At 37.7% G+C, this 26,961-nt stretch overlaps 1 protein-coding gene across 1 annotated transcript; it reads right to left on the reverse strand.

Annotated features, from left to right (window-relative positions):
- Positions 1 to 2,112: 2,112 nt before the first annotated feature.
- On the reverse strand, positions 2,113 to 26,913 carry LOC308689050 (scavenger receptor cysteine-rich type 1 protein M130-like; the record flags this gene model as incomplete). Its single annotated transcript, XM_081362601.1, has 26 exons — positions 2,113 to 2,120; positions 3,745 to 3,918; positions 5,450 to 5,521; positions 5,665 to 5,718; positions 5,962 to 6,015; positions 6,181 to 6,259; positions 7,122 to 7,367; positions 7,616 to 7,635; positions 7,755 to 7,850; positions 7,949 to 8,149; positions 8,254 to 8,568; positions 8,796 to 8,867; positions 8,983 to 9,285; positions 12,478 to 12,795; positions 12,872 to 13,195; positions 13,288 to 13,602; positions 13,700 to 14,014; positions 14,158 to 14,472; positions 15,084 to 15,383; positions 15,766 to 16,080; positions 16,250 to 16,546; positions 17,446 to 17,748; positions 17,991 to 18,305; positions 23,823 to 23,964; positions 24,276 to 24,293; positions 26,869 to 26,913. The coding sequence occupies 26 exons, from the start codon at positions 26,911 to 26,913 to the stop codon at positions 2,113 to 2,115; spliced, it is 5,016 nt and encodes a 1,671-aa protein (XP_081218727.1).
- Positions 26,914 to 26,961: the final 48 nt, after the last annotated feature.

Here is a 26,961-nt window from a genome sequence, read left to right on the forward strand (position 1 = left end):
TCTGCAAATTAGCCACCGGAGAACAAAAATAAATGAAATGAAAAGGGGAATGTTTTTATTGCAAATTTGCATTTTGTTAAATAGAAAAAGAACAGCATTTTGTTTTTCACTTAGGCTAGTTGAAGTATATTAGCACGTTTTGTAGTATTATATATTTTTGTTAATTTAAAATGTTCTTTGCTCAATTACTTAGGTAGCCGATTATGTCTTCCCCAAAAGAGTGGATTTGGAGAAGCAGGCTGGTGGGGAGTTTCATTTTTTGTTGTTGTTGTTGTTGTTGTTGTTGTTGTTGTCTGTAACTATTTGGTAGACGTGACATAGACAAGGTCTCGCAAAGACTGCAATACAATATTTGTTCCTCCATCATTCTCGTCCCGGTGTATACAGTGAATGCATGCTGAAATTATTGTTGCGTGGCTACATAAAAGTTTGAGCATGATGCATTGCTGCAATTGGTCTGACTGGCGCGTGAGAGAGACGAGGGTCAGGTGCGTGTGTGTGCGTGTGTGTGTGTGAAGGGGTTCTTTCTTTAGGCTATACGTTTACTTCTTAAAAACATCAAAGCTAAACATCATATCTAGTCAAACCGCATCACGACATCACTACAAATACAGTGTGGGATTAAATTCAGCGAACATCATAGGCTTCGGCACGGGCGAAAATATTGGCGCTGGGTCAAAAAAAATGCGGGGGACAGAATCGTTAAGCGACGATTTCTGCAAGCATGTTTAAACTGGTTAACTGTGTCTACGGCAGGCAATTAAAGGCATTCGTTTTCAAGTCGAGTTCGCACGCCACTGCGCAACAATACACACAAACTACCGCGGGATGGCGGGTGTTCATAAACTGTGGGCAATGGTAGCTAAGCTTATTTAATGTATAAATTAATGTATATGTCCAAAAAACGGGTAATGTCATACTTTCTAGTAGTGCTATCATGGCGTAATAATCTGTTTGGTTGTAAAATGTAACCTGAGTGAAATGAAATCAAATATAGGCCTATCGTCCTGTGGAATCATTCATTCGCTTAGGAAGATGTTCAACTAATAAAGATCTTCATCGCTGGCAAATATATGACGCATTTGCAGATTTGCTCTCACTTGACTGTACTGTAGGTCCACGGCCACTTCATCCAACGCTCTTGATGTCCTTAAATCTTCCTGTTACGACTCCGAGTCGAGTGTAAATTGAAATCGCTTCAGACGATTCAGTGCGTGCAGGAACTGAACAGATCATTCAAACTTATTCGCGAACCGATTTAGACAGATCTGCCAACTTGTTTGATGAAGTCTTTGAACAGAATCGACTCAAAAGAGTGATTCATTTGTGAATTGAGCATCGCTCAAGCCCAGAAAAAAGATACATCGCACTTACGCATTTAACAACACATTGCATTAAAATAAAGTAACGAGAGGAACGTCGCCCAACGTAATGAATTAAAAGTACAGTTTTTTCATTAGAAATGTACTCGAGTAAAAGTAATAAGTACCCACATTCAAATCTACTCTTAAGTACAATTTTTCCAAAAAACTACTCAAGTAAATGTAACGAAGTAAATGTACTTCGTTACTACCCACCTCTGACTCTCTGCCATCGTGCCAAATAAATTCAAAATGTATAACGCGCTATGGTTTTCTTCCTGAACATTGAACAACGGTCCGTGTGAAATCAGATCCCTGCGTGTATAGTCAGTGCGCGTCATAGGAATTTAACGAGGCTTCGAGGCAGAGTTTTTGCCTCAAGGAATTTTTGTAATCGAGTAAATCGAGTAACTCGATGAATCGTTGCAGCCCTAGTACTCACTACTCATGAGAACTTTTAAATAAGCTACTTTTTTACTCTTACTCAAGTAGTTTTTTGGACAAGTACTTTTAACTCTACTCACACTACATTTTTTGGAATGTAATCCCAGCAAACACAGAACGTTGGCACAACGTAGCCAACCTTCTAACGACGTTTTAACAACATGGCCAAAAGGTTGCTATAACTACGTTGTGTAGTGTAGGTTGTTACAGCGTTGTCACAATGTTGACATAAAACCACCGTTTAGGGCCATTGCTTAAGGTTGTGCCAACGGTGTCTTGACAACCACTGGACTACATAATGTACTCGTCACTGCCCTGAAGCGGGAAAATCAGCATTAAATTACAACCACGTGTTGTTGCTCATTGTGTTCTCATTCATCATCGAGCAAGGATACGTGAGTATTGCGTTTAGCCTACCTCAGCTATCAAACACAACCTACAACTTTAATTAATGTGATTAATGTAGCATCGCTCGCACTGTTTAGTTTTTCGTTTGATTTTTCTGCTATTTAGTCTCATTCGTTTCTTTGCTTCTCTGGATTTGTGGATGTTTCCCCGGTGACACCTGCTCGGCTACTGTCTGCCATACAGACCCGGTTTTGTTCAAATGTTCTGATCTGCCTTTGCTTTTTATGTTTTATTTATTATACTTAAAATAAATTTGTATAATAGTTTATTTCTTTTCTTTCTTTTTTTCACAAATGTATGACTTGGAAGTGCAATTTGATTATATGCAGTTTTAATAAAGTTGAATTAGCGAAACCTGTCATTTTTACTCTTCAAAGTGTAGGCTACGCTTGCAGGTGTTGATATCCCCATTAAATAATAATAGCCTATAGATAAACAATAAACGATAAAAAGTATATTATTATCTAACAAAATACACCATATAACATTGTCAGAACGTCGTCTCTCAGTTGCTGAATGTCGCGCAACAACGTTGCTACAGCCCTGTCACGTCTTACAATTCTACGTTGTTACAATGTTGCGAGCATGTAGACAGCGACGTTGCCATAGCAGAAATGCAACGTGCCAGAGACGTTGCTACAACGTAAATGTGTTTGCTGGGATGGTACTTTTACTTGAGTATGTTTTTTCTGTACTCTTTCCACCACTGACCATAACTCAGTTACTACTACTGAGAATGGTCTGGTTTTAACCAGGCTAAAGATATGCATTTGTGTGCACTAGATTTGGTATTTGTTCAAAGCTTAGCCCATAAAGCAATTTGTAGGATGGTTTGTATTTATTTGTGAAATATTATCAAGGCTCATTTATTTATAGGCAATTTGTAAAACACAATATTTGTTACTCCACTGTGTTTTTGCTCAAATTGACCTTTGTATTTAAACATTGCTTTCTGTTTGTTTGTGAGTCGAATTTTCCTTTGCGAAGCAGATTGAGTTTGTTTGCAAAATGATGGATTTGTTTGTTTAATTATGGCACATAATTCACTCCATACTATGCAATCCACCAGAAGCAAAACCTTGCAGATGTAGCATGTGAATGTTTCACACACACACACACACACACACACACCCCTGAGCATATAAGCAGCGCTGAACACCACGTCAAACTCAGAACTGTCCAGCGCTGCAGCTTTCTGAGACATTACAGACAGAGAGAGAGAGAGAGAGAGAGAGAGAGAGAGAGAGAGAGAGAGAGAGAGAGAGAGAGAGAGAGAGAGAGATCACAAGATGGAAAACAATTCAAACACAACAGGCGAAGATGAGATACGCTGATACCAAAAAGACGCTTGAGAGACTGGAGGATGGAGGTTATGAGGCTCAATGAACCTCTGCTGCTTTAGGACAGTAACGATTACGGATTCATTTCAGTGATAAAGGATGTGGTTTGTAAGAGATGAGAATGGCACAATCACATTTATATTTTTAATTTACATTTTTATTCATTTTCAACATGTACTCGGATCTAGTACAATTCATCCCTCCATATTGGTCATGATCCTTGTCGAAAGTGAGCATCACCAACTGCACATAATGCTCACAGTCCAGCTCTCTACACACCACTCCAGCATCAGACAAATCCCAGAAATCATCACACACTGTTCCCCACTGACCTCTATGAAGAACCTCCACTCTACCAGCACAGCCTGTACACAAGGAGTGAGTCTTTTCCATACACATTTTATAGGTATTTTATGCTCACAACTTAAAATTATTTCCAAACGTAACTTTTTTTTTTTTTTTTTTGCAGTTCACTGGTTCTGCAGTATGACGTTAATTTTTCTATTTTTCATCAATTAATATGAGGTAATTAAAATGAATTAAAAAAAATAGATAATATGAAAGCACAGGATTAAAGGATAAAATAAAGTGGTGCCAGCAGTATCTTGAATATTATTTTTAGGAACTGTTTGGCCCTTTAACTGAACGGGAATCCTCCTCTACCTTACAGAGACACTTTACTGAGGAGACACACACATGATAAAGTGCTGACAAAGTCCAGCTGTCATGAGAGTCAGTGTGGGAAACACAAAGTCTGTCGCCTGCAGAGAAGAGATGACAAACACTGACAACTACCCTGGCTCGAGGAGCACTGGGTGTTAATAATATGCTAGGAAACGACAATTTGTGAATAAAAACACAGAAATATATCACAGAAATGTATTGATTTTTTTCTTTTTCTGTACAAAAAACACGTGTTGAAATAAATATTTTCAGCCTTCCCAATTTCCCCCCCAAAATAAAATAAAATTTCCATGCACATAGTCATTTTGATTTTAACCCTTTAATAGAAAATATAGACATCAATTCAAAACAACAATTAAGCAAATCTAAAACAAATATATGAAACACACAGAGTCTCTATACAGTATATTAAAAAGCTCTGTTATAAACACTGAAGATTTAAGCTCAGAGTTCATGCCATGTGTTACTTTCTGACTGTCAGAAACTCCTTCTGCAGGACATTAAGTGAACATGCTTTTCTGATAATTGCTCAGAGCTGCTGTTTGTTAACGTATTTCCCAAAGTAAAGTCCAACAGCTTTAAGCAAAATATAAAAGTCCACAAGCAGTGGGTCTGCATTTAAGAGGAGTTATATTTTTATAAGTTGAAGGTGCTGTGAAATGTTAAAAACTGTTGTGGTGGAGGCTTAAAGGTAAAGACATTTTTTTTCTCAAATTTCTAAGGCTACATGATAGAAATGTATCAATTCAGAGAAATAGGAAAAAAAGAAAAAAGCATGGTCTGCTAAAACACCTGGAAAAAAATCTAATATTTTGAAAGCGATGCATTTTTTTTCTCAGAAATTAAATCTGAATTAGAAGATTTAAATTAAAAATGCAGAACATAAGCTAAAACATACAGTATATAGGATCTTAAACACTTAGACTCTGCAGACCACTTAAAAACTGAAAACTGATTTGCTGCAGTGGGTGTGGTTTGAGTTATTAAGTCCCTCCCTGTTTTCCTGGCTCCTCCCCCACATCATCATAGTCTGTTATTAAAAAACAAGAGCAAATTCATGTATCAACATGATTTAAAAGTATTATAATGAACACAATGTTTTCAGTCCATTTAAATTAGCTATTGAGACAACAGAACAAGATAAATTTTTAATATAAAGCTATTATAAGGACTACACCAAAATTATTCAGTAAAAAAGTGTCAATAACGTACCAGATATGTCACTTGTATATTCCACTTGTATATCGGCATTCTTCACATCATCATACTCCTCCTGAACACCCTCTGATATAAATGTGTCTATTATTAATTACATGTAAAAAGTCTTCATACTTTACATGCTACTTTAATTTGACAAAAAAAAAAAAAAAAAAAAAACACGGAAAAACCCTGTTCTAATGCATAAATGTATAATTTGAAACCCACACCTGCTTTATCATTGGAGAACTGTCGTACGATGACGACATCATCATAGTTTTCTGCTAAACAAAATAATGAAAGATTATATATATGTATTGTGTTAAGATCTAACAAAATAATTAAAAGAAATAAACCTGTATCATGATGTCTCCGTTCAGCATTGATTACATCATCATAATTCTCTGATGTGATTTGTTGATTTTCTAAATAATTTAATAGAAAAGAGAGAATAAACAGAAACTAATTCACAGGCCAAATAGGGAATTAAATGAAGTGAATTTCTGTGATCAGTTAAAGTCACTGACCTGTTGGGCCTTCAGTGGTGCTGACGTCAGTATAGTAGTCAGCTGTGACTCCTACTGCAGATTTTGATGTGAAAAAGATAATACACACATACATAAATACCAACATACATACTATTATTTCTTATATTATTGCATATTATTATTAAACACGGCTAAGATAACTTTTTTTTTTTATCTTGCAATGTAGCAGGTAACATTGTTATATTTCAATCCTCTAACCTGAAAGAAGCTCATCAGCATCTTCATACCCAGAATGCTGTTCGGTAGAACGGGCACTTCCTGTTAGGAAGGAGCAGAACTATCAGATACATGTTCACAATCACAAATCAGCCAAAACCCCCATATTCTTTGGATCATTTCAGAATCAGAAATCAGAAAGAGCTTAATTGCCGAGTGTGCTCGCACACACACACAAGGAATTTTTCTTGTAAATGAAGCTTCCAGTGCACACAAATAAATACAACAATAAGATACATATGAAATTTGAAAGGTATAAGACACAGATTAGGCATATTTACAGATATTAACATATTTACAGTTGACAGTATTATGTTAATAAATAAATATTTCACTAAACAGTGGGAGTATTGCACTAAGAGTGAGGCCTTATGGGGCATTTAACTGTTCAGGAGGGAGATGGCCTGTGGGAAGAAGCTGTTCCTAAGCCTAGATTTTCTAATGCCTAGATCGTTCTGAATTGCCAGCCGGACGGCAACAGTGCAAAGAGGTTATGGCCAGCGTGAGTGGAGTCTGTGATGATTTTATCTGCCCTCTTCCTCACTCTGGAAGAGTACAGGTCCTGGAGGGTGGGAAATAATCATTTCAGCAGTCCGGAGTCGGACTGTCCATTGTAGTCTTCTGATTTGGTTGCTGAACTAAACCAGACAACTACTGAAGTGCATAGAACAGACGGCTGAATAAAATGGCTAAGCAGCTCCTGTGGGAAGATGAACTTCCTCAGCTGGCGAAGCATTTTTCTCAATGGAGTCTATCTGGAACTCCCACTTCAGGTCTTGAAGAGATGGTAGAGCCCAGGATCCATGAGGCCAAAGTGCTGTTCATGATGGTAAGGGAGGGGAGTGCTGGGATGTTCCTAATGAAGTCCAATATTATCTCCATGCTCTTTTGAGCATGTACAGGTCAAGGTTGTTGTGACTTACCAGAACATCTCTTCTGTATGCAGATTCATCACCATCCTGGATGAGGCTGATGACTGTGGTGCCGTCTGCAAACTTCAGGAGCTTAACAGAGGGATCAGTAGAGGTGAAGTCATTTGTGTAGAGGGAGAAGAGTAATGAGGAGAATACACATCCTTGGGGAGCGTCAGTGCTGATTGTGCAAGTGTTGGATGTGAATTTTCCCAGCCTCACTAGCTGATGCCTGTCTGTTAGGAAGTTGGTGATCCACTGGCAGATGGTGGGCGCACAGAGAGCCGAGTTAATTTGGATCTGAATAGAATTCCTCTGACTAAAATGTCCAAAAAAATTGGGGGGTGTCCAGCAGTTTGTCTCTCATAAAAGTTATAGGTAAAAGTTGACTGAAGACAGGACAAACAATCAATAAAAACAAACACTGAGGAGCAACACAGCTCCACAACAAGGCAGCCATCTTCAAGTTCAGCTCAAACTAACACTTGACTCTAACATTGACTCACACCTGAATATAACACTAACCCTTAATAATCACACAAACAAGGTCACACATATGAATCTGTGATTTACTCCTCTTACCCCTCTGAATACAGTGATGAGTCTGTTGATCACGACAAATCAAGCACTGTGACATTTACTCACCCCTCTGAGTGAAAACACTGTGTCTTTTACTGGGTCTGTGATGAAGCTCCTCATAAACGGCCTCAGTCGTCGTCCTGTGTCTCCTCTTAGAGAGAGCTGAGAGTGTAGACAGACAAACCTGCTGTCAGTTCACAACACATGACTGATCACACACTGAATAACACACAATATGACAGTCTCTGGATCTCTCCTACCTCTCCTCATCACTCTGTTCTGCTGAATCAGTATAAGCAGTGGCACTAAGAGCAGAAAGAGCAAAACTCCCAGTACAACCACAAGCACAGAGAGAGACACTGGAGGAGTTTGTGGAGGAGTGACTGATGTTGAGCGCACTGTCTGAGAAACTGGAGGAGAAGCTGATGTTGTTGTGGCAGGAGTAGTGTACACTGATAAATCTGGCAAAACAGACAAAAACACATTGGAAAAAGCCAATGCACAAATATTATAACCACATAAACAATTTAAAAATGAATAATATTGCTCAGTGTTTTGCTCTGACTTGCACAGGTGAGTCCAGCGTGCTCTTTGTGGGAGCAGTCAGTGTGGTTCTTAAGGGAGAGAGGACAGTCCCACAGGTGAATCTCATTCCCTCTGCACTCGACTCTGTTCAGCCACACAACACCTTCACCAGCACCAAAGACTGAATTCCCATCAGCCCTCAGTGCTGCTCCACAACCCAGCTGCCTGCAGACCACCTGAGCATCGCTGATGTCCCACAGATCAGCACAGACTGAACCCCACACAGCGTTATGATACACCTCCAGCCTCCCAGAGCACCGGCCCGAACCTCCACTCAGTCTGAGAGGAACATGATCTAAATCACACATAGAAATCATCACTGACCAGCAATTCATTTAAAATCACAGCCAAGTGGATACATTATCTGCCAACAGAGTTTTGTCAAGACAGAAACACCCACAGTGGGGCATGTCTGTGGAGTGATATTAAATTCTCTTGGTTCCCCAGAACTAAATCACATACAGTACATACAATACATATGGCTGTTATGATTTTTATGTTCTTCTAAATCAATTAACTTACCTGAACACTGTTTCTGATGTGGAGATGTGGAGCATGACAAATAGCTTCTAGGGGACTCATGACTCTCCTGTTCTGTAATCACAAGTAACTTCAATACTATATAGACACATTTTGTTTATATTCAATAATGTTAACTCATTATTGTTGTATTTTTAGAGATGGAAATTGCAATGGAAATCAGTCTTACCTGAGCAGGTGATTTGGGCCACTTCATCTTCACCACAGTCATTCTGTCCCCAGGGTGAAGATGGACACTGCCACAAATTGGAATCATGTGGTCGACATTTCAATTTATCCAGCCAGTCATGAGCTGATTCCAGTCTTGGGATAGAATCGGAAAAAGCACCAGATCTTCCACAGTTCAGCTCTTGACAGATCAGACTCGCTGTGTCTCTGTCCATCTGGTTCCAGCACACATTACCCCAGGATCCATTGTAGAAAACCTCCACATTGCCTTCACAGCCCTCAGTTAACCTGATCTCTTTAAAATCTAGATGGAAACATGAACACAACATCTGTGTAGGATTGAGTGCGAAACAAACACAAATGAATCTTCCAGGTGAATTGTTCAAACATAATTTCTCACAGAACTGAACATTCCAGACACCAAATCACCAACCCCAGAGCCATAAAAGAAGGCTCCAGCCAGCCAGTCTCCGCTGACCAACGAAAACCCCCAGCTAAGAACTTTATGGCCATGCAAGCTTCAAAGAAGATGAGCCCAACTAAAGGAAGAACTGGTCAATGTAAGATAGCTTGGAAAAGAATGATTGGCTCAGAGATAGCACAATTCAGCCCGATCAAGATAACAGCAGAAGCTGCTCGAGCCCACAACATTCCAGACTCCCCCTCCTTAAGGACCTCTGATAGACCTCAGGGGGTAAAATCGTTTCAAACCACAGAGCTGAGATTTTACCTATAACATAAATAAAATCATTCAAGAACAATTTTCAATGGACTTATAGATCAAGCATCATGCAACGACATGATTCTATATTGTTCCTACAATAGATGGGTGTATCTGATATGCTTAGATGCCATACAATTCATGTAATTGTTATAATTGTTAGATTTTTGAATGAAAATGTGTTGTGTTTCATATCGATATGATCGTATGTTCTTAATTCAAAGGATGGCTTGATTGAAATCTGTGGAAAATGTTTCGGATTCTTATAATAGTAATAATGTCTTAGCTGTGGCCTCTGTACTCTTTGCTAGAGCTTAGAGAGTAAGGAGAGCACAGATAAGCTTGATTTATGATAAGAAGTGAAGAGAACGCCACCTCCTAAACAAAGACAGTGTCTAATTGGTTAGAACTGATCCAGGAGGCTGGGCGGACATTTGAGTTTAAAATCTTAACACCCGAACAAAGTTTAGAGTTTCAGTGCAGAACCAAAAATGCAGCGGGAGATGAAGATCTAAGACAGACAAGTAACCATGTAAAACGCGCAGACGAAATAACCCAAATCAAGATCTGAAGAACATGGGTTAAACAGCTTCATTCAAGCCATCATCTACTCTTCTCAATTTCCTTTCTTTTCTTAGTTTCCTTTCTTTTCCGTTGTGAGTCTCGGTTCTAAGTTAAGTTTTGCGACAAGATTTCGAGCCACGTTTCTTCTGCAAAGCCAGCTTCAAACAAAGACTTTCATTCCGCCAGCACGCCACGTGACCCAGACATCAGGCACGGAGACCAGCCAACGAACGGACCGGGAAAACCCTTTACACGCAACAAAAAGGGAATCCCCAAAAGCAAAGACAAGCAAGTACTGCCTCCAGACTCTTAAACTGAACTGGTGTATTTGATACTGATTTAATAACCTAGGAAACGATAAAAGGGTTAAACTAATGATTGATGGTTCATTCAGGTTGTGTTTTATAAGTGCATAGAAACTTGGGATTACATCATCTCACTCTTAAACTCACTCTTAAAACTTAATCTTTCCTTACTCTCTTTCTTTCTGCAACGCGTATGAATGTGTGTGTCTGTGTTAGATATTAGTTGTATGTGTTAGAATAATCAATAAAGTCTTGTTTGTATTTTAAAGAGAAATATTACTTGTGTTATTGTGCTTACAAATTTAATGTCTTAAACTTCTGATCTAAGTTACCTTGCTAACTATATAGTGTTTCACTATAGTTCGGATATTTATATCCGTTGCAGAGTTGATAATTGCAGCCAGTTCAAATGAACCGCGAACGAGTCATTTGCTCGGTTGTAATAAGTGACTCTTTTGAATTCTCTATAAATTAATTAATAATTCCTTTGAGCTAAATTGTAATCACTACAAATTACAAATATCTTACATCTGATTTCATCCAACCCAATTAATTTCAACCACAAACACATACAGGTAACATTACATATATACAGGGGTTGGACATTGAAACTGAAACACTGGCCAATAAAGTGTTGGAGGTTTAATGCCTATATATGCCTATATGTTTATATATCTGGTGGCCAATCTTCACTGATTTTAAATTCCATCAGCAAGAGCAGAATGTGAGAAGGTTGAATTAGCAGAGAAACAGCACAGCTGTACATAGAATATTGCAATCCACAAAACATAATGGGAGACATATCAGAATTCAAAAGAGGACAAATTGTTGGTGCGCATCTCGCTGGCTCATCTGTGATAAGAACAACAAGTCTTTGTGGTGTATCGAGAGCTATGGTATCCAGGGTAATGTCGGCATACCACCATGTAGGACGAACCATATCCAACAGGAGTAACTGTCGACACAGTTGAGGAAGCTACTAGGATGAGGACATCCCGGATTGTATCCAAAAAACATAAAACCACAGCTGCCCAACTCACTTCAGAATTAAATCCCCACCTCAACTCTCCTGTTTCCACCAAAACTGTTCGTCGGGAGCTGGAACACATGGAACACATGGCCGGGCTGCTATGGCCAAACCTTGTGACAATGCCAGATGTCTGTTTCATTGGACTGTGGACAATGTGAAACATGTATTGTGAGTTCACTGTCCACTTTCACTTTCTTTCTCACATCCATGGGAGTTACAGTGTGGAGAAGCCCTAAAGAGGCTTAACACCCGGACTGTTGCGTGCCCAGAGTAAAGCACAGGGGTGGATCAGTGATGGTGCAATATCATGGCATTCCCTACTGTGCTTGATGGGCACATCACTGCCAAAGACTACCAAACCATTCTGGAGGACCATATGCACCTTATGGTTCAAGCATCGTACCCTGAAGCACATTGTGCCGCGTATCAGCATAATAATGCTACATACAGTACAGCAAGACTTGTGACAGAATGAATTGATGATCATGAAAGTGAAGTTGAGCACGGCCTGAACAGCCACCAGAACTAAATATTTTTGAGCCACATTTGGAGGAGCAAGTCAAAAAACGTTTTCCACCACCAGCATCACATAGTGACCTGGCCACTATTCTGGAAGAGGAATGACTCAAAATCCCTCCGGCCACTTTGAAGGACTTCTACTGTATATGTCATTCCCAAGACGAATTGATGCTGCAAAAGGAGTCTACTAATAAACTACACCATACTAATAAATTATTGTGGTCTCAAACCACAGTTTCAGTTTCACTGTTGAACCCCTGTATGTGTAACTGAAAAATTTTAGATATTCCCAGAAGATTTTTTAGATTTTTTTAAATTTTACTGAATAACAATTTTTCACAACACTGAAATGTTTACCTGAGCACACGACTCCTACATCCTCCTTGTGTTGACAGTCATGTTTCCCCCAGCCTGGAGAAGAGCAGTTCCACAGGGACGTCTCATTCCCCTCACACTCCACCTCATCCAGCCATATGGGTCCAGAACCAGGACCAAACCAGGCTGGTACCTGCTGGTTACTGAGGGCCACTCCACACTGCAGCTGTCTGCACACCACATGGGCATCTTTAATATCCCAGGAGTCATCACACACTGTCCCCCATGAGCCGCTGTGAAAAACCTCCAGCCTCCCTGCACAGTCTCCCCCAGAACCCACCAGCCTGATGGACCCGCGACCTGATATTCAGAGGGAGAAAAACACATTATTGATCACTAACAACTGAAGAATCTGCCCAGATGTTGTTGTTCTCACCAAGGCAGGTGATTGACAGCTGTTGTGTGGAGCTGCAGTTGAGAGTTTGTGGAGAGCTGCAGTTCCCCAGATGAGCTTCACTCCCAGAGCACTGGAAGCCCGTCACACACTCATGACTGTGTTCAGGACTGGATGAAGAGGAGCTGGAGAAGTTCAGCACAGAGCCACAGCCCAGCTGTCTGCAGACCACAGAGGATTCAGTGAGACTCCAGGAGTCCAGCAGAACTCTCCTCCAGACCTGATGGATAGAAACTTCCAGCTCTCCCTCACACTGTCTCTTTCCAGACAACCGCACCAGACCATCATGAACAGCCAGAGAGGAACCTGAGGAGAAGATCTCATGTTTTACTAAAATAAGAATTGTGTTATAACATGGTGAAAAAGAGCATAATGCTCTCTGTGTCAAATAACTTTACCAGAGCAAATGACTCCAACATCTCGTCTATGAGAACATTCAGCTCGACTCCATGAAGAGATGGAACATTCTGAGAGTTTTGTTTCATTCCCGTCACAATCAAACACATCAGCCCAGATTTCACCTCTTCCCTCTCCAAACCAATCTGATCCCACAACAGACACAGCAATCCCACAATTCAGCTGTCTACAGAGGACACTGGCAGCTCTCATATCCCAGCATGCATCACACACTGAGCCCCACTCATTGAGGAACCGAAGCTCCACTCTTCCAGAACAATAGTCTGAACCATTCATCAGTTTAGCATCTGTGTAACCTGAATAGAGAACATAGAGGTTAAAATAAAGTATAATGCAGCTGATAGAGAATATATACTGTTTTAAATACAAAGACACTAAATATTTATAATTTACCAGAACAGATCAGACCAACATTATAGTCACTGGTACAGCTTTGTTTGTGTGATAATGAAATTGAGCAAAATGAAATCTGAGACTCATTTCCTCTGCACTGAATCTCTTGTGTCCACATCTGAGCGTCTCCTTTGCCAAAAGCATCTTCTCCCAGCACCTGTACAGGAGCCCCACAGTCCAGCTCTCTACACACAACCTCTGCATCCTGCTGGTCAAAGGCAGCGTCACACACTGAAACCCACGACTGATCATGAAGTATCTCTAACCTCCCAGAGCACAGGTGAGATCCATTAACGAGTCTGGAAGCTTGATGACCTGTTAATATTACAGGAATGACAGTGCACAATAGACAAAAACAAATGCTTAATAGTTAAATACAATAAAAATAAAGAATATATTGTTTGGAAAACTATTTGTATGTCACAACGAATTAATGGACAATCAGTTAAATTATTCACCCGAACAGATGACACCGGCATCATATCTGTGAGTACAGGCATGTACGCTCCATCCTGTTGACCCACAGTTCTTCAGTGTTGACTCTGATCCAGCACAAAATGTACTACCCATCCAGATTGGTCCTGATCCTGGTCCAAAATGAGCATCACCCAGAGCATCTACAGGTTCTCCACAGTCCAGCTCTCTACACACCACTGCAGCATCAGCCATATCCCAGCCAGCACCACACACTGTTCCCCACTGACCTCTATGAAGAACCTCCACTCTACCAGCACAGCGACTGTTGCCACCAACCAGCCTCACATTCTTTTTATCTAAGTGACAGAAAAATACAGATAGAGACTGTGATTGCATCTCTGTAAGCACACTAGTTCGTGTATCAGTACATAGTGTACACAAATTCGGCACTGGTAAAGCACACTGGCTCACTACACATTTGGACACTGATTTTTCAATTCCTAGTGATAAGACTAGGTGCTTGCGTCATAAAACGTCACCACTGGTATTTATTAACAACACACATAACATCTTTCTGACATTTTTATGCTGTTTAAAGTATGTTATGAAATATACTTTGATTGTTTTTATATATCTGAAACATTTTAGCCAAATTTTACTTATAAATATGTACTACACTGTTCACTACCTATCTACTGATGTTTATACTGACATATAATTAAATAACGATTTGTCTTTTCAAATCTTCCATCCCATCTCATGATGATATTGTGTTGATATTGTGTTGGTTTGTGCGAGTGCATTGTGGGATTTTTAGGGAGCGAACATTACAGTGAACTTGAAGGATTTTGTGATTGAGACAGACTTTAAAATGGCCTTGGCCAGAGTTCTGACTGTGAAATATGAAGCTGACTGAGATGCACACTATTAGTAAAAGATATGATATTACTATATTCATTTAACTCACCAGCACAGATCAGCCCCTGGTAATTATAATGTGAACAGCTTTTTTTGTATAAGGATTTTGAACAGAGGTGAATCTGAGACTCATTTCCTCTGCACTGAATCTCTTGTGTCCACATCTGAGCGTCTCCTTTGCCAAAAGCATCTTCTCCCAGCACCTGTACAGGAGCCCCACAGTCCAGCTCTCTACACACAACCTCTGCATCCTGCTGGTCAAAGGCAGCGTCACACACTGAGACCCACGACTGATCATCAAGTATCTCCAACCTCCCAGAGCAACTTGAGTTTCCAATAAGCCTGACACCTGAAGTAGCAAGAGATAAGAAATGTTTAACTTTTGTTTATCTAAAGGTGTGTAATTCTTGTCATTGTTGTTCTACCATAAAGCACCACTTATTAATGTGAAAGGAGTAAAATAGTCAAATTACTCAATCTCTCATGTCAATCCATATCAACTGACTTTCATTTTTATGGAACATAAAAGGGGAATTTTACAGAATATCCTGGTAGTCTTTTCAATATAATGAAAGTAAAAAAAACATTGTGTGCTCTACAGAACAAAGTCATAGAGATTTGAAAAGACACAAAGTAAATGATGACTGATTTTTCATTTTTGGTTGAACTTTCCCTTTAAGGCAGTGAATTATCAGTGATGTAAAAACAGTGCAGGGTTTGGAGCAGTTTACCTGAGCAGATTACTCCTGCATCTTTAGTATGATCACAGTCATAAACCCCCCAATTTACTGATCCACAGTTCTTCAGTGTAGATTCTGATCCCGAACATAACGTGCGATTTGTCCAGATTGGTCCAGATCCTGGTCCAAAATGAGCATCACTCAGAGCATCTACAGGTTCTCCACAGTCCAGCTCTCTACACACCACTGCAGCATCAGGCATATCCCATGTCTCACCACACACTGTTCCCCACTGACCTCTATGAAGAACCTCCACTCTACCAGCACAGCGACTGTGACCATCAACCAGCCTTACTCTCAAATTGTCTATAAAATAAATAAAGAGGGAGTAAAGACATATGGACAAAATGAAAGAATGAGGAAAAAAGTATCACAATAAGAGAAAAAACTATGATAAAATTTACTAATATTTAGTGTAGATTTTTGGAACATTAAATTTGATTTCAGTTTATATAAAAAAGGCTCAAACCTGCACACACCAGTCCAACATAATTTTCATGAGAACAGTTGTTTTCTTGTGATGCTGATGTTGGACAGAAGTGAATCTGAGACTCATTTCCTCTGCACTGAATCTCTTGTGTCCATATCCGAGCGTCTTCTTTGCCAAAAGCATCTTCTCCCAGCACCTGTACAGGAGCCCCACAGTCCAGCTCTCTACACACAACCTCTGCATCCTGCTGGTCAAAGGCAGTGTCACACACTGAAACCCACGACTGACCATCAAGTATCTCTAACCTCCCAGAGCAGCGAGAACCTCCAACCAGCCGGACTTCTGAAAGAACAACACAGGAAAAAAATAAATTTAAAGTTAGAGAACTTCAATAATGAGTCAGTCATATAATTAATATATCAATCAACGAGAAATCATATTTTCCTTTCTGAAATAAAAGATATTTATTATGAAAACATATGCATGTCAGCAAATCTTTTTCCCAGTCCAAAAGGACTTGAAAGTAACCTACGAAAACAGCTCATATACAAAACAGTGTATAGTTATTGTTACTGTAAAAATCCAAATGCATTACATGACTGCCCACATTTCAACATTTTCATGTCAACAGTGTGTATGAATAAATTCTATCAGGGAATTACATTAGAATGTAGAGTTAGAAACAAGCTTCTAAATTTTATTTTTAACAAGGTCTCTGATTATTACAGTCTGACCTTAACAGTGTGTGCTGTCAAAAACAAGCTGGAAAATGAAACTGTGACCGCTTTTGGTGCAATTGTTTTGTCCATTAAGACAGGATTTTTAGCTTTAGCTTACCTGAACAAATGACTTGAGCCCTCTTATCAAGACAAACATAAAGCTCAGTTGGTTCTATGAATCCACATTTCTTAAGTGTAGACTCTGATCCAGTACACATTGCATTTTTCATCCAAAATGGTTTTGATCCTTGTCCAAAATGAACATCATACAGAGCATCAACAGGTTCTCCACAGTCCAGCTCTCTACACACCACTGCAGCATCAGCCAAATCCCAGCCAGCATCACACACTGTTCCCCACTGACCTCTATGAAGAACCTCCACTGTACCAGCACAGCGACTGCTGCCATTTACCAGTCTCACATTTCTTATGTCTATGAATGTAAGAGAAAAGGCTATTGTAAATTATTTTTTTTATAATAAAATGAAATGAAATGTGCTTTGTTGTAATTTGAACTGTTACCAGTACACAGCAAACCAATGTTGTGCTCATGTGAACAGATGTTGTCATCTAACGGTGATGTTGGACAGAGGTGAATCTGAGACTCATTTCCTCTGCACTGAATCTCTCGTGTCCACATCTGAGCGTCTCCTTTGCCAAAAGCATCTTCTCCCAGCACCTGTACAGGAGCCCCACAGTCCAGCTCTCTACACACAACCTCTGCATCCTGCTGGTCAAAGGCAGCGTCACACACTGAAACCCACGACTGATCATCAAGTATCTCTAACCTCCCAGAGCAGCGAGAACCTCCAACCAGCCGGACTTCTGAAAGAACAACACAGATCAACAAAAGCATGGCTTATTTATGGGGCTTCAAGATAATGATTTGTACATCAAAGCCATTTTATATTTAGTCTTATAATGAATAAAGTAAAAACACAAAAGAAAACCACAACAATTGTAAATATAAAATGTATTTATTATTGAAGTCAACATTTTAAAACTTCTTTAAAAATTAGAAGCCAATCTGGAAGTGCATATGAATTTTAATATGTAAAATACTTTACCTGAGCAAATGACTCCAGCATCTCTACTATGATTACAGATGCTTTTACCCCATCCTGCTGACCCACAGTTCTTCAGTGTTGACTCTGATCCAGTACACATGACAAAACTCATCCAGATTGGTCCTGATCCTGGTCCAAAATGAGCATCACCCAGAACATCTACAGGTTCTCCACAGTCCAGCTCTCTACACACCACTGCAGCATCAGCCAAATCCCAGCAAACATCACACACTGTTCCCCACTGACCTCTATGAAGAAGCTCCACTCTACCAGCACAGCGACTGTGACCACCAACCAGCCTCACATTCACACTGTCTAAATATTAAGCAGTAACAATGAGAGATGAAAGATGAAGGGATGAGAGTTCAATTTACAGCATTACAAAGTGGGACAACTGGGAAAATGGGACACATACGTCTGAGTATTTAAAATGAATATTCAGAGTTCAATACAAGTTTAGCTCAATCAACATCATAGGTGTGTTGATTAACAAAAAAATAATTATGCTGACTCCCTTTCATAAAAAAAAAATAGGGTTTCAATTATCCTAAAATGTATTATTGTTTCAGTTGTAAATGGTTAAAAACAATTACAGGGTTTATACCATTATGTTGTCATGGAAACAAAGTTTAAAACTGGAAATAACTTTGCACAGAAAAGATTAGTGAGCATTTTTTTTCCACACTATAATCATGTTAACGCATATTTGTTTAAGTATTGTTTCTATATTATTGAGACAGTGAGTATTTTAAAGTTTACAGAAAACTTTTTTTAAAGGGGGGACAAGTAGAAATGTATTATTTAGGTTAAAAAAATATTTGGCACAAATTATGTTGATTGAGCTTAAACTATATTAAACCTGGTGTATTCTTTTAATATACACTGTAAAAAATTCCTGTAAATTTACATGAAAATTTAACAGCAAAATGCTGTTTTCATGTAATAACTGTAAGTTACTGTTTTTTGCAATGCATTATGGTAGAACTTGTTTTACAGAATCAGAATTTTGCTTTATCGAAGCAGGTGAGGTATGATCAAAATTCCTAAATCTTGTGCGATTACTGTGAACGTGCGTGTTCAAACCGCTGCAGAAATAGCAGCATAGGCTAACAGATGGATGGACGGAATGTCGATAATTTTCAGATTTTTCTTTTTAATTGAGACACTTTTTTTAGGTAACTCTTCTTTTACATTATGTTTTCCTTGTCATTGTAGTTAAACTCCTGAAGGCAAACTTTGTAGAGAAGTAAGGACTCATTCTTTAAATAACTGTGAGTTTGCCTATTGTTTGTTCTATTAACACCTGTATAGTTGTTTACCTAAAAATGATTCTCTCATCATTTACTTAACCTTATGTTGTCTCTTTCTCTTGGAGGAAAAATTAAGATATTGTTGTGGAGAAATGATGTCTGTTTGCCAAAACAATGGAAGACGAATGGGGACCAAACCTTCAAGCTCCATAAGGAACATAAAGGTACAGTACCATTGAAGGCATAGTTTAACCCAAAATTAAAATTAGCCCATGATTTACTCAATCTGAAGTCATCCTAGGAGTATATGACATTCTTTTTTCAGACAAATACAATCAGAGTTACATTAAAATATGTCCTGGTTCTTCCAAGCTTTATAATGGGAGTGAATGGGCACCATTTTTTTTTTTAAGTCCATCGAAGTGCATCTATCCATCATAAAAGTGTTCCAAATGACTCTGGGGAGTTAATAAAACCCTTCTGAAGCAAAGCGTTGCATTCTTGTAAGAAAAATTTTCATATTTAAAACTTTATCGACTAAAATAACTAGCTTCCGGCAATTGGCTAAACGCAAGTGGACTTATGCCAGTTCAAACAAACAGGGCTGAGCAGCTACCGCGTTCGTCATTACTTCGTGCGTCAAGTTCAAGTGTTACTCTTTCGCCTTAAATCAGTGCGTATGGCCGCATGGCAGAAACTAGTTATTTTAGTCTATAAAGTTATAAATATGGATATTTTTCTTACACCAATGCATCACTTCGCTTCAGAAGGCCTTTATTAACCCCTCAAAGCAGTTTGGGACACTTTTATGATGGATAGATGCACTTGTATGGACTTGCCATTCACTCCCATTATTTAGCTTGGAAGAGCCAGGACATTTTATATAGCCTATATATAACTCCAATTGTATTGGTCTAAAAGAAAAATGTCATATACTCCTAGGATGACTTCAGGGTGAGTAAATCAGGGGCTAATTTTAATTTTTGGGTGAACTATCCCTTTAATCTAAGTCACCAGACTCCAATTGCTAGATGTAACAAATTGAATCACTTCAGAAAACTGGTATAAACATGTGACCCGTATAAATTAGGCTAGTTTTATCTTTCATTTACTAATGACTATTGGTGTTCCCCATTATTGATCCCAATTTTCTTCTTTTCCTTTCTAGGGACAAACAGACATTTCATTTCCATTAAAATATCGTCTTTTTCATCATTGGAGTTTAAATCTGCATAAGGGTGAGTAAATGAGAAACTTATCATTTTTACATAAACCATTCATATTCTGAATATGTTAGGCCTATTGCCTCTGTAGAATATAAGCAACAAGTAGCACATTACGTTTTTCATTTTGTATTTGTAGATACTGTTAGTCATCTTAAATTGTTTTCTTTACCAATAGATTTCTGCCAAACCTGCTGACCTTGAGAAAATGCTTGCCTGTGTCTCCTTGTTTGATCCTTCTTGGTAAGTATGTCATATTAGACATGTTTGCATTTTGTTTCTCTAAAACAAAGCTCAAACTCCAGACTGACACATAACTTTTGTTTATCAGTAGAAGATCCACATTTATGTGCCTCATGCTAGAATCTACTGACTATAAATGTACTCTGTATGACCTCTGCAGTTAATTCCAAGTCTTCAGTGAAATATCCAGTAGTTTTGGGTGAATTTTTTAGATGATCAAAATGATACACTGCAAATCATTTTAACTGAAAATGTTCTCCTCTTATTTTTCAGATACTTTATTGGAATAAATACGGAAAAGAGGACCAAAGCTGCACAGAGAAAAGAGGTGTGTAAAATAACTGGGAAAACTGTGCAGAAAAAGACTTTAACCATCAGTCCAAAAGTATAAAATGCTGATATATATTTAAACAATTTGTTTTTATATAAAATAATTGGCTAGTGTTCACTGAAGCCAGACTTAAGAGAATATTTGTATTTTATAAACAGGTTATGTATGTATGTATGTATGTATGTAATTATGTATGCCTGTTTTAAGGCATATGGTAAAAGTCTATCTAATGTTGTATAAGAATAAATATAAAAGTTTATCTAGTGTTGTGTTGTTCTCTTTTGTAATCCACATAAAAGAAAATGGAATATTACTTAAAGGTATTAGCTTTAATAAAAGCATGTTTTAAGGTCAACTTTTGTTTGAGCCATTTGTTTGCAAGTAATTTTCAGTGTGTTTTTAATTTTAGAATGCAAATTTTAAATTGTCAGATTCTAGTAGTGTTACAATGTAAAGATCACATTTTAGAGTACTTTAATACACTTTATAGTAATACACAGTTTATGTAGATTACAGCAGGAACACTAATTTAACAATATAATGGCAGCCGAACAACTGACAGTATTATACTTTGCAGCCTATATTTTCTACGGCACAGTACTGTAATATTTTTTACAGTAATAAAATGTTGCTTCAGATTACAGCATACAGGTAAATCTAGCTGCCTGTAGTTTACTGTAAATTAACGGGGAAATTTTTACAGTAAAAAACTGTTGTTTCAGATTACAGCAGGTCCACTGTAAAATTACAGCATTTTACAGGTAAATCTAGCTGCCTGCAATTTACTGTAAATTAACGGGGAAATTTTTTACAGTGATTTCCCCTCTATATAGTTCTTCTGTAGCTGAGGTCTTGGCATTGTTTAAGACACTAACATTGTAACTAGAGGTGGGCATAGATTAATTTTTTTAATCTAGATTAATCTAGATTAATTTTGAAATTAATCTAGATTAATCTAGATTAAAATGGCTCATTTGAATTCTGCCGAAGGCATTCAGAATATGTGTGCTACCCAAATAATGTCTATAAAAGTAAGTCTTTGAGAGCGGGTTTCTCAAGCCAGGTGGCGCATTAGACCAGGGGCTCATCTCCTGTTTCCAAAATGCATCACAAACTGCTTGAGAAAGCTGTTCTACTCATAGACTGTAAAAGTTACTACTGTAGCCTACTGTTACCGTCCGTAGGCAACATTAGGTAGGCCTTATTATTATCAACTACTATAGGCTATCAATTAGGGATGGGCGATATGGCCTAAAATTCATTTGTGATATAGGCCTACATTGCAGCCTCTTGCGATAACGATATATATTATAATAAAACCATTTTAGAACAGGTTACACAGACCCTGCTAAACAACTGCTAAATGTATTTTTTTTTAAAGGGTGTATGTAGTTTTGAGAACATATATTGTGCAAAACTGTAAGTATACAACATAATTTTGCAGATAAATAAAATGTAAGTACACTAGCTGCAGAGACTTAAGTAGGTCTAATGTTTATTATGGCTTGGAGCTTATGAAACCCCAAATTTAAAATTAGAATATTGTTTAACTGATGTCTTTTCAGTTAAAAAGAAACACAAAAACGATTCTTAAAATCGGGCGCAGACAGAGATTATGTGCGACACCACTGAGATATATTGGGAATAATACGCGCGCGCTGGTATTCAGTGATATGTTTCGTTTTGAATTTGAGGTGGTAGAACGGATTAGTCGCGTGTTAACTTACCGAACTGTTAACCCCACACACTCTGTCTATATAGTTTGCTGCTGCTCGTTGCACCGATCTTTTTCACCAGCCTTCACTTTCAGCCGTGTTTACGACGAATATGATGCGTTGCAGGCGGGTGTTCCTCGCGGCCGCGGGTAGATTGCGTCATCATTGCTTGTGTAGTATAGCCAGCTTCCAACCCAACTTGGAGAATAGATTAACGGCGATATTTTTTTATCGCGCGATAAGAGTCTCGCGTTAACGCAGCACGTTAACGCCGATAACGGCCCACCACTAATTGTAACCCTATAAAAGGCCTTTAGTTTTTTTTTTTTTTTCTTGATCACAACTTCTTGACGTAACATTATGCAGCATTTATCCTGCTGGATTATGAATGAGTGATTATTTTTCTTTTTTTATGAAAACGTTCATGAGACTTGCTCAAGCTAACATGTCTGTCACTAATATTTCCAAATCAATGTTTATCAAATCAGAACTCCAAATGTGTGAAGTGTGATACATTTTTCGGCCACCCAACTCGAGGGACAGAGATGCCTGCATGGTTATAGAATAATGTTTGACACATGGCGATTTAATCATTTTCAGAGAAAATGTGATCAATGTATGATTTTTTTTTTTTTTTTTTTTTTTTTAGATAACAGAAGATTGAGACAACATTTACAATGCTGATATCACATGAAAAATGTAATTGCAATCACAAGATAACAAGACAAAAAACTACAATAATGGCCTCTTAGGGTTTTAATAAATAAATATTAATATTATTTTGATAACAATATATTATAATGAATAAAAAGAAGACACTCATGTAAAACTTATTTGTAGCTCTTTATAAATTTGAGAGACAGAGAGAGCAAGAGAAAGAGATAAACTGCCTGTTAAACACAGGAGCACATTCAATATATTGTGACAATGTGATTACATGGGCATCTAAAAAAACACATTACAATATAGTTTAATTTTAAGATCTTAAATAACATAACCATAGCCCTTCATTTAAAATAAATAAATAAATAAATAACAACAACAATCTCTTTAATTTCATGTCTACTTACCAGCTGTGATGAGTATTATAATTGAAGACAGTAAAATGAGTGTCAGGCATCTCTCCATCTCTCTCTGCTTGATTAATTCAACATCCAGTACAAGCTTCTCCACACTGACGATACAGAAGTACAGGCGTCCTCTCTCAGCCCCCTTAATGAGAGAGAAAGAGGTTCAAAACCCTCCAATCACACTCGCTGTTACCTTATTAGACAAAACAGAGGAAATCATCAAACAACTTCAGTGACAAATCAGATGAGGCATTTATGATCTTCTCCATATATATATAGAAATAACTGTCAGTGCTGATGAACTCCTCCTCCCCACCCATCAAGACTGAGGAGATGCAGAAATACACACATACACACACACACACACACACACACACACACACACACACACACACACACACACGTATTTCACTGACTTAAAGAATACATGCAGGAAACTCTCCAGTTATTTACAGCATCAAAGCCCAACACCTGCAGAGAAAAGATAAAAGCACTGTTAACTGTGATATTAGTGTATGCATATGTTAGCATGATATTAACATGTAATAAACTCAACTGTTTAAATTAAATATTATTGTCAAATAGCATTTTTTTAAAAGAGGCAGAAAAAGAAAATAAAAAGTTTACACACCTTTCACTTCTGAGACTGTGATAGGCAATTTAGTAGTATTTTATGTCTATGGTCCTATTAAGCCTGGTGATGAAAGTTAATATGCTAAATAAAATTATATATTTAAATAAGTATTTTAAGTTTTTTAAATACAAATTACAGTCCCTCAAAGTATTTAATTACAAATTACATTTCATGTATTTTTGTTGAGGAAAATTCAAATTACTAAATATTTAAAAGTAATTAAATACATATTTCAAATACATGTAATTAAAATACTGCCCATCTCTGCTAACAACTATAGGGATATGCGCCACAGCTAATTTCCTTAATGTTTAAACTGTTATAGAATTTTTTTTAAAGATTTTTTTTTTTATATATAATTAAGAATGACATTTGACATTCTAAAATAGCAGATGGAATATATATGATAAAAGACGGTGCTTCAGAAAATCTGAACGTTGCAATTTATGTATGATAAAAAGATTAGGGCCTTATGCAAGGTAAGAAGGTACTTACATCAGGAGCTGCTAAGTTAAGACTGTGTCTTAAGAACTAGTCTGACCAAAAGCAATTAATTACTGCTAATCAGTCTTACTTTTCGGATTCAAATTTCGACCAAATAACTTTTTTTATGTAACTGATAAAAAATAAATAAATAAAAAGTCCAGTCTTGAAGAAAATAATGAGATGACTACCTTGTAAGTCTAAGAAGTTTATGCAACTGGCCCCAGGTCTTAAATGAGCTGCCATCCCATAATACCTTTCAGCTGCCTCATCCTGTCATTCTGTCCTGACAAACACACACATTTACTAGAACCTGTAAGTTGTTATGAAAATGATTATGCATAAATACATGATAATTATAATAATAATAATAATTATTATTATTATTAAAATAACAATGCAACTATATGTATTTGAAATACTTAAAAATAATTATAAATTAAAGCTGCAAGCAGCGATGAAAAGGGCTCTCGCACCCGTGCCACCGCCACCCGGCGGCATTAGGAAAGGCCTTAAGATTACACTCATCAAATTTGAAGAGGATAAGATCAAAACTGTAGAAGGAGTTCGTTAAAGTACAACATCAGAAAATGGCAAAAACTGCCCAAAATCTGAGAGGAAGTTCAAAATAGCTGACTTCCTGTTGTGTTTAGGGCTATGCTCCAAGAGACTTTTTTGTAGGTATTGGGTCATTACATTTATGTACCAAATTTCATACCTGTACGTGAAACCAGGAGCCGGGGCAAAATGTGGGGGCAATAATTTACTAAATTTGCCCCCCTTTTTTCTCTTCAAAAATGCTGTTAGCTTAAATATTCAATACACACAATTTGTAATATTTAGTCATCTTTTTTGGGGAGATATGTACTTATTACATCCTACAATGTAATGCAATTGAGTTCTTATTAGGACAGTTGTTTTCTATTTGAGTAAATGTACAACTTCACAACAACAACACAGACACTGAATATCATTTATGCAAACATCATATTTCAGGTTATTTATGAATGTTTTCTAACATACAGTACTGTGCAAAAGTACTGTCACAGAGTCCGTCTGTGATTACATGAAGAAACAGAAAAAACTGAGACAGACTAAATCCAGAAGAACTGCGGGAACGTCTCCAAGATGCTTGAAGAAACCTCCTGCAAAGCTACCTGAAAAACTATGAGCAAGTGTACCTGGACAAAAGCCGTTTTAAACGCAAAGGGTCATTACTCTATATATTGATTTGAATTAGTTAATAGAAGTTAAATCATAAATAAATTCAATTTGTGATTTTATCTTTGAAAGCATTCTTCTCACTTTACAGCATTTTAACACAAGTGCCAGTACTTTTCACAGTACTGTGGCTTTGCAGGAAGGTTTCTTCAAGCATCTTGGAGACGTTCCTGCAGTTCTTCTGGATTTAGTCTGTCTCAGTTTTTTTCTGTTTCTTCATGTAATCACAGACAGACTCGATGATGGTAAGATCAGATCATCCTGGCTGTTGTCAGATTCCTTGTGCTTACAGAAATCTTACTGGATTATTACAATTAATGGCAAAAAGAATGTTTGGAAATGTAAATTGATATTTCCTACTGACACACTACAGCAAAAGATATAAATAACTGACTTATTAACATGCTGGTATTAACTGGTATTAACATGCCTGCACAGTTCTGTATATTCAAAAATGTTCTGAAAAATTATTTTTGTATTGTAACTATCATGTTTTTTCACTGGAAGAGGAAATAAATGTTTAAATGTCAAAAGATTTAACCCTGACCCCGATTCATAACCCTGAACTGTGGCAATCATGGCAATAAACAATGCTTACTAGAAATGATCAAAGGGAACTCTAAAAGTATCTTTTCAAAATGTTGCCAAATATTTCAGGTATTTTGTTAAATTAAAAAATACAATTAAATTCCAGAAGCTGATATGAACAGTGGCAGTGGGTGTGGCCATCGAGTCAAACAGCTTCTCTGTCATCGTTTGACTCCTCCCCCACATCATCATAGTCTGCATTAAAGAAAGAGC

This window comes from Scardinius erythrophthalmus (genome assembly GCF_964197995.2).
Source record: "Scardinius erythrophthalmus genome assembly, chromosome: 4".
NCBI classification, from domain to species: domain Eukaryota; kingdom Metazoa; phylum Chordata; class Actinopteri; order Cypriniformes; family Leuciscidae; genus Scardinius; species Scardinius erythrophthalmus.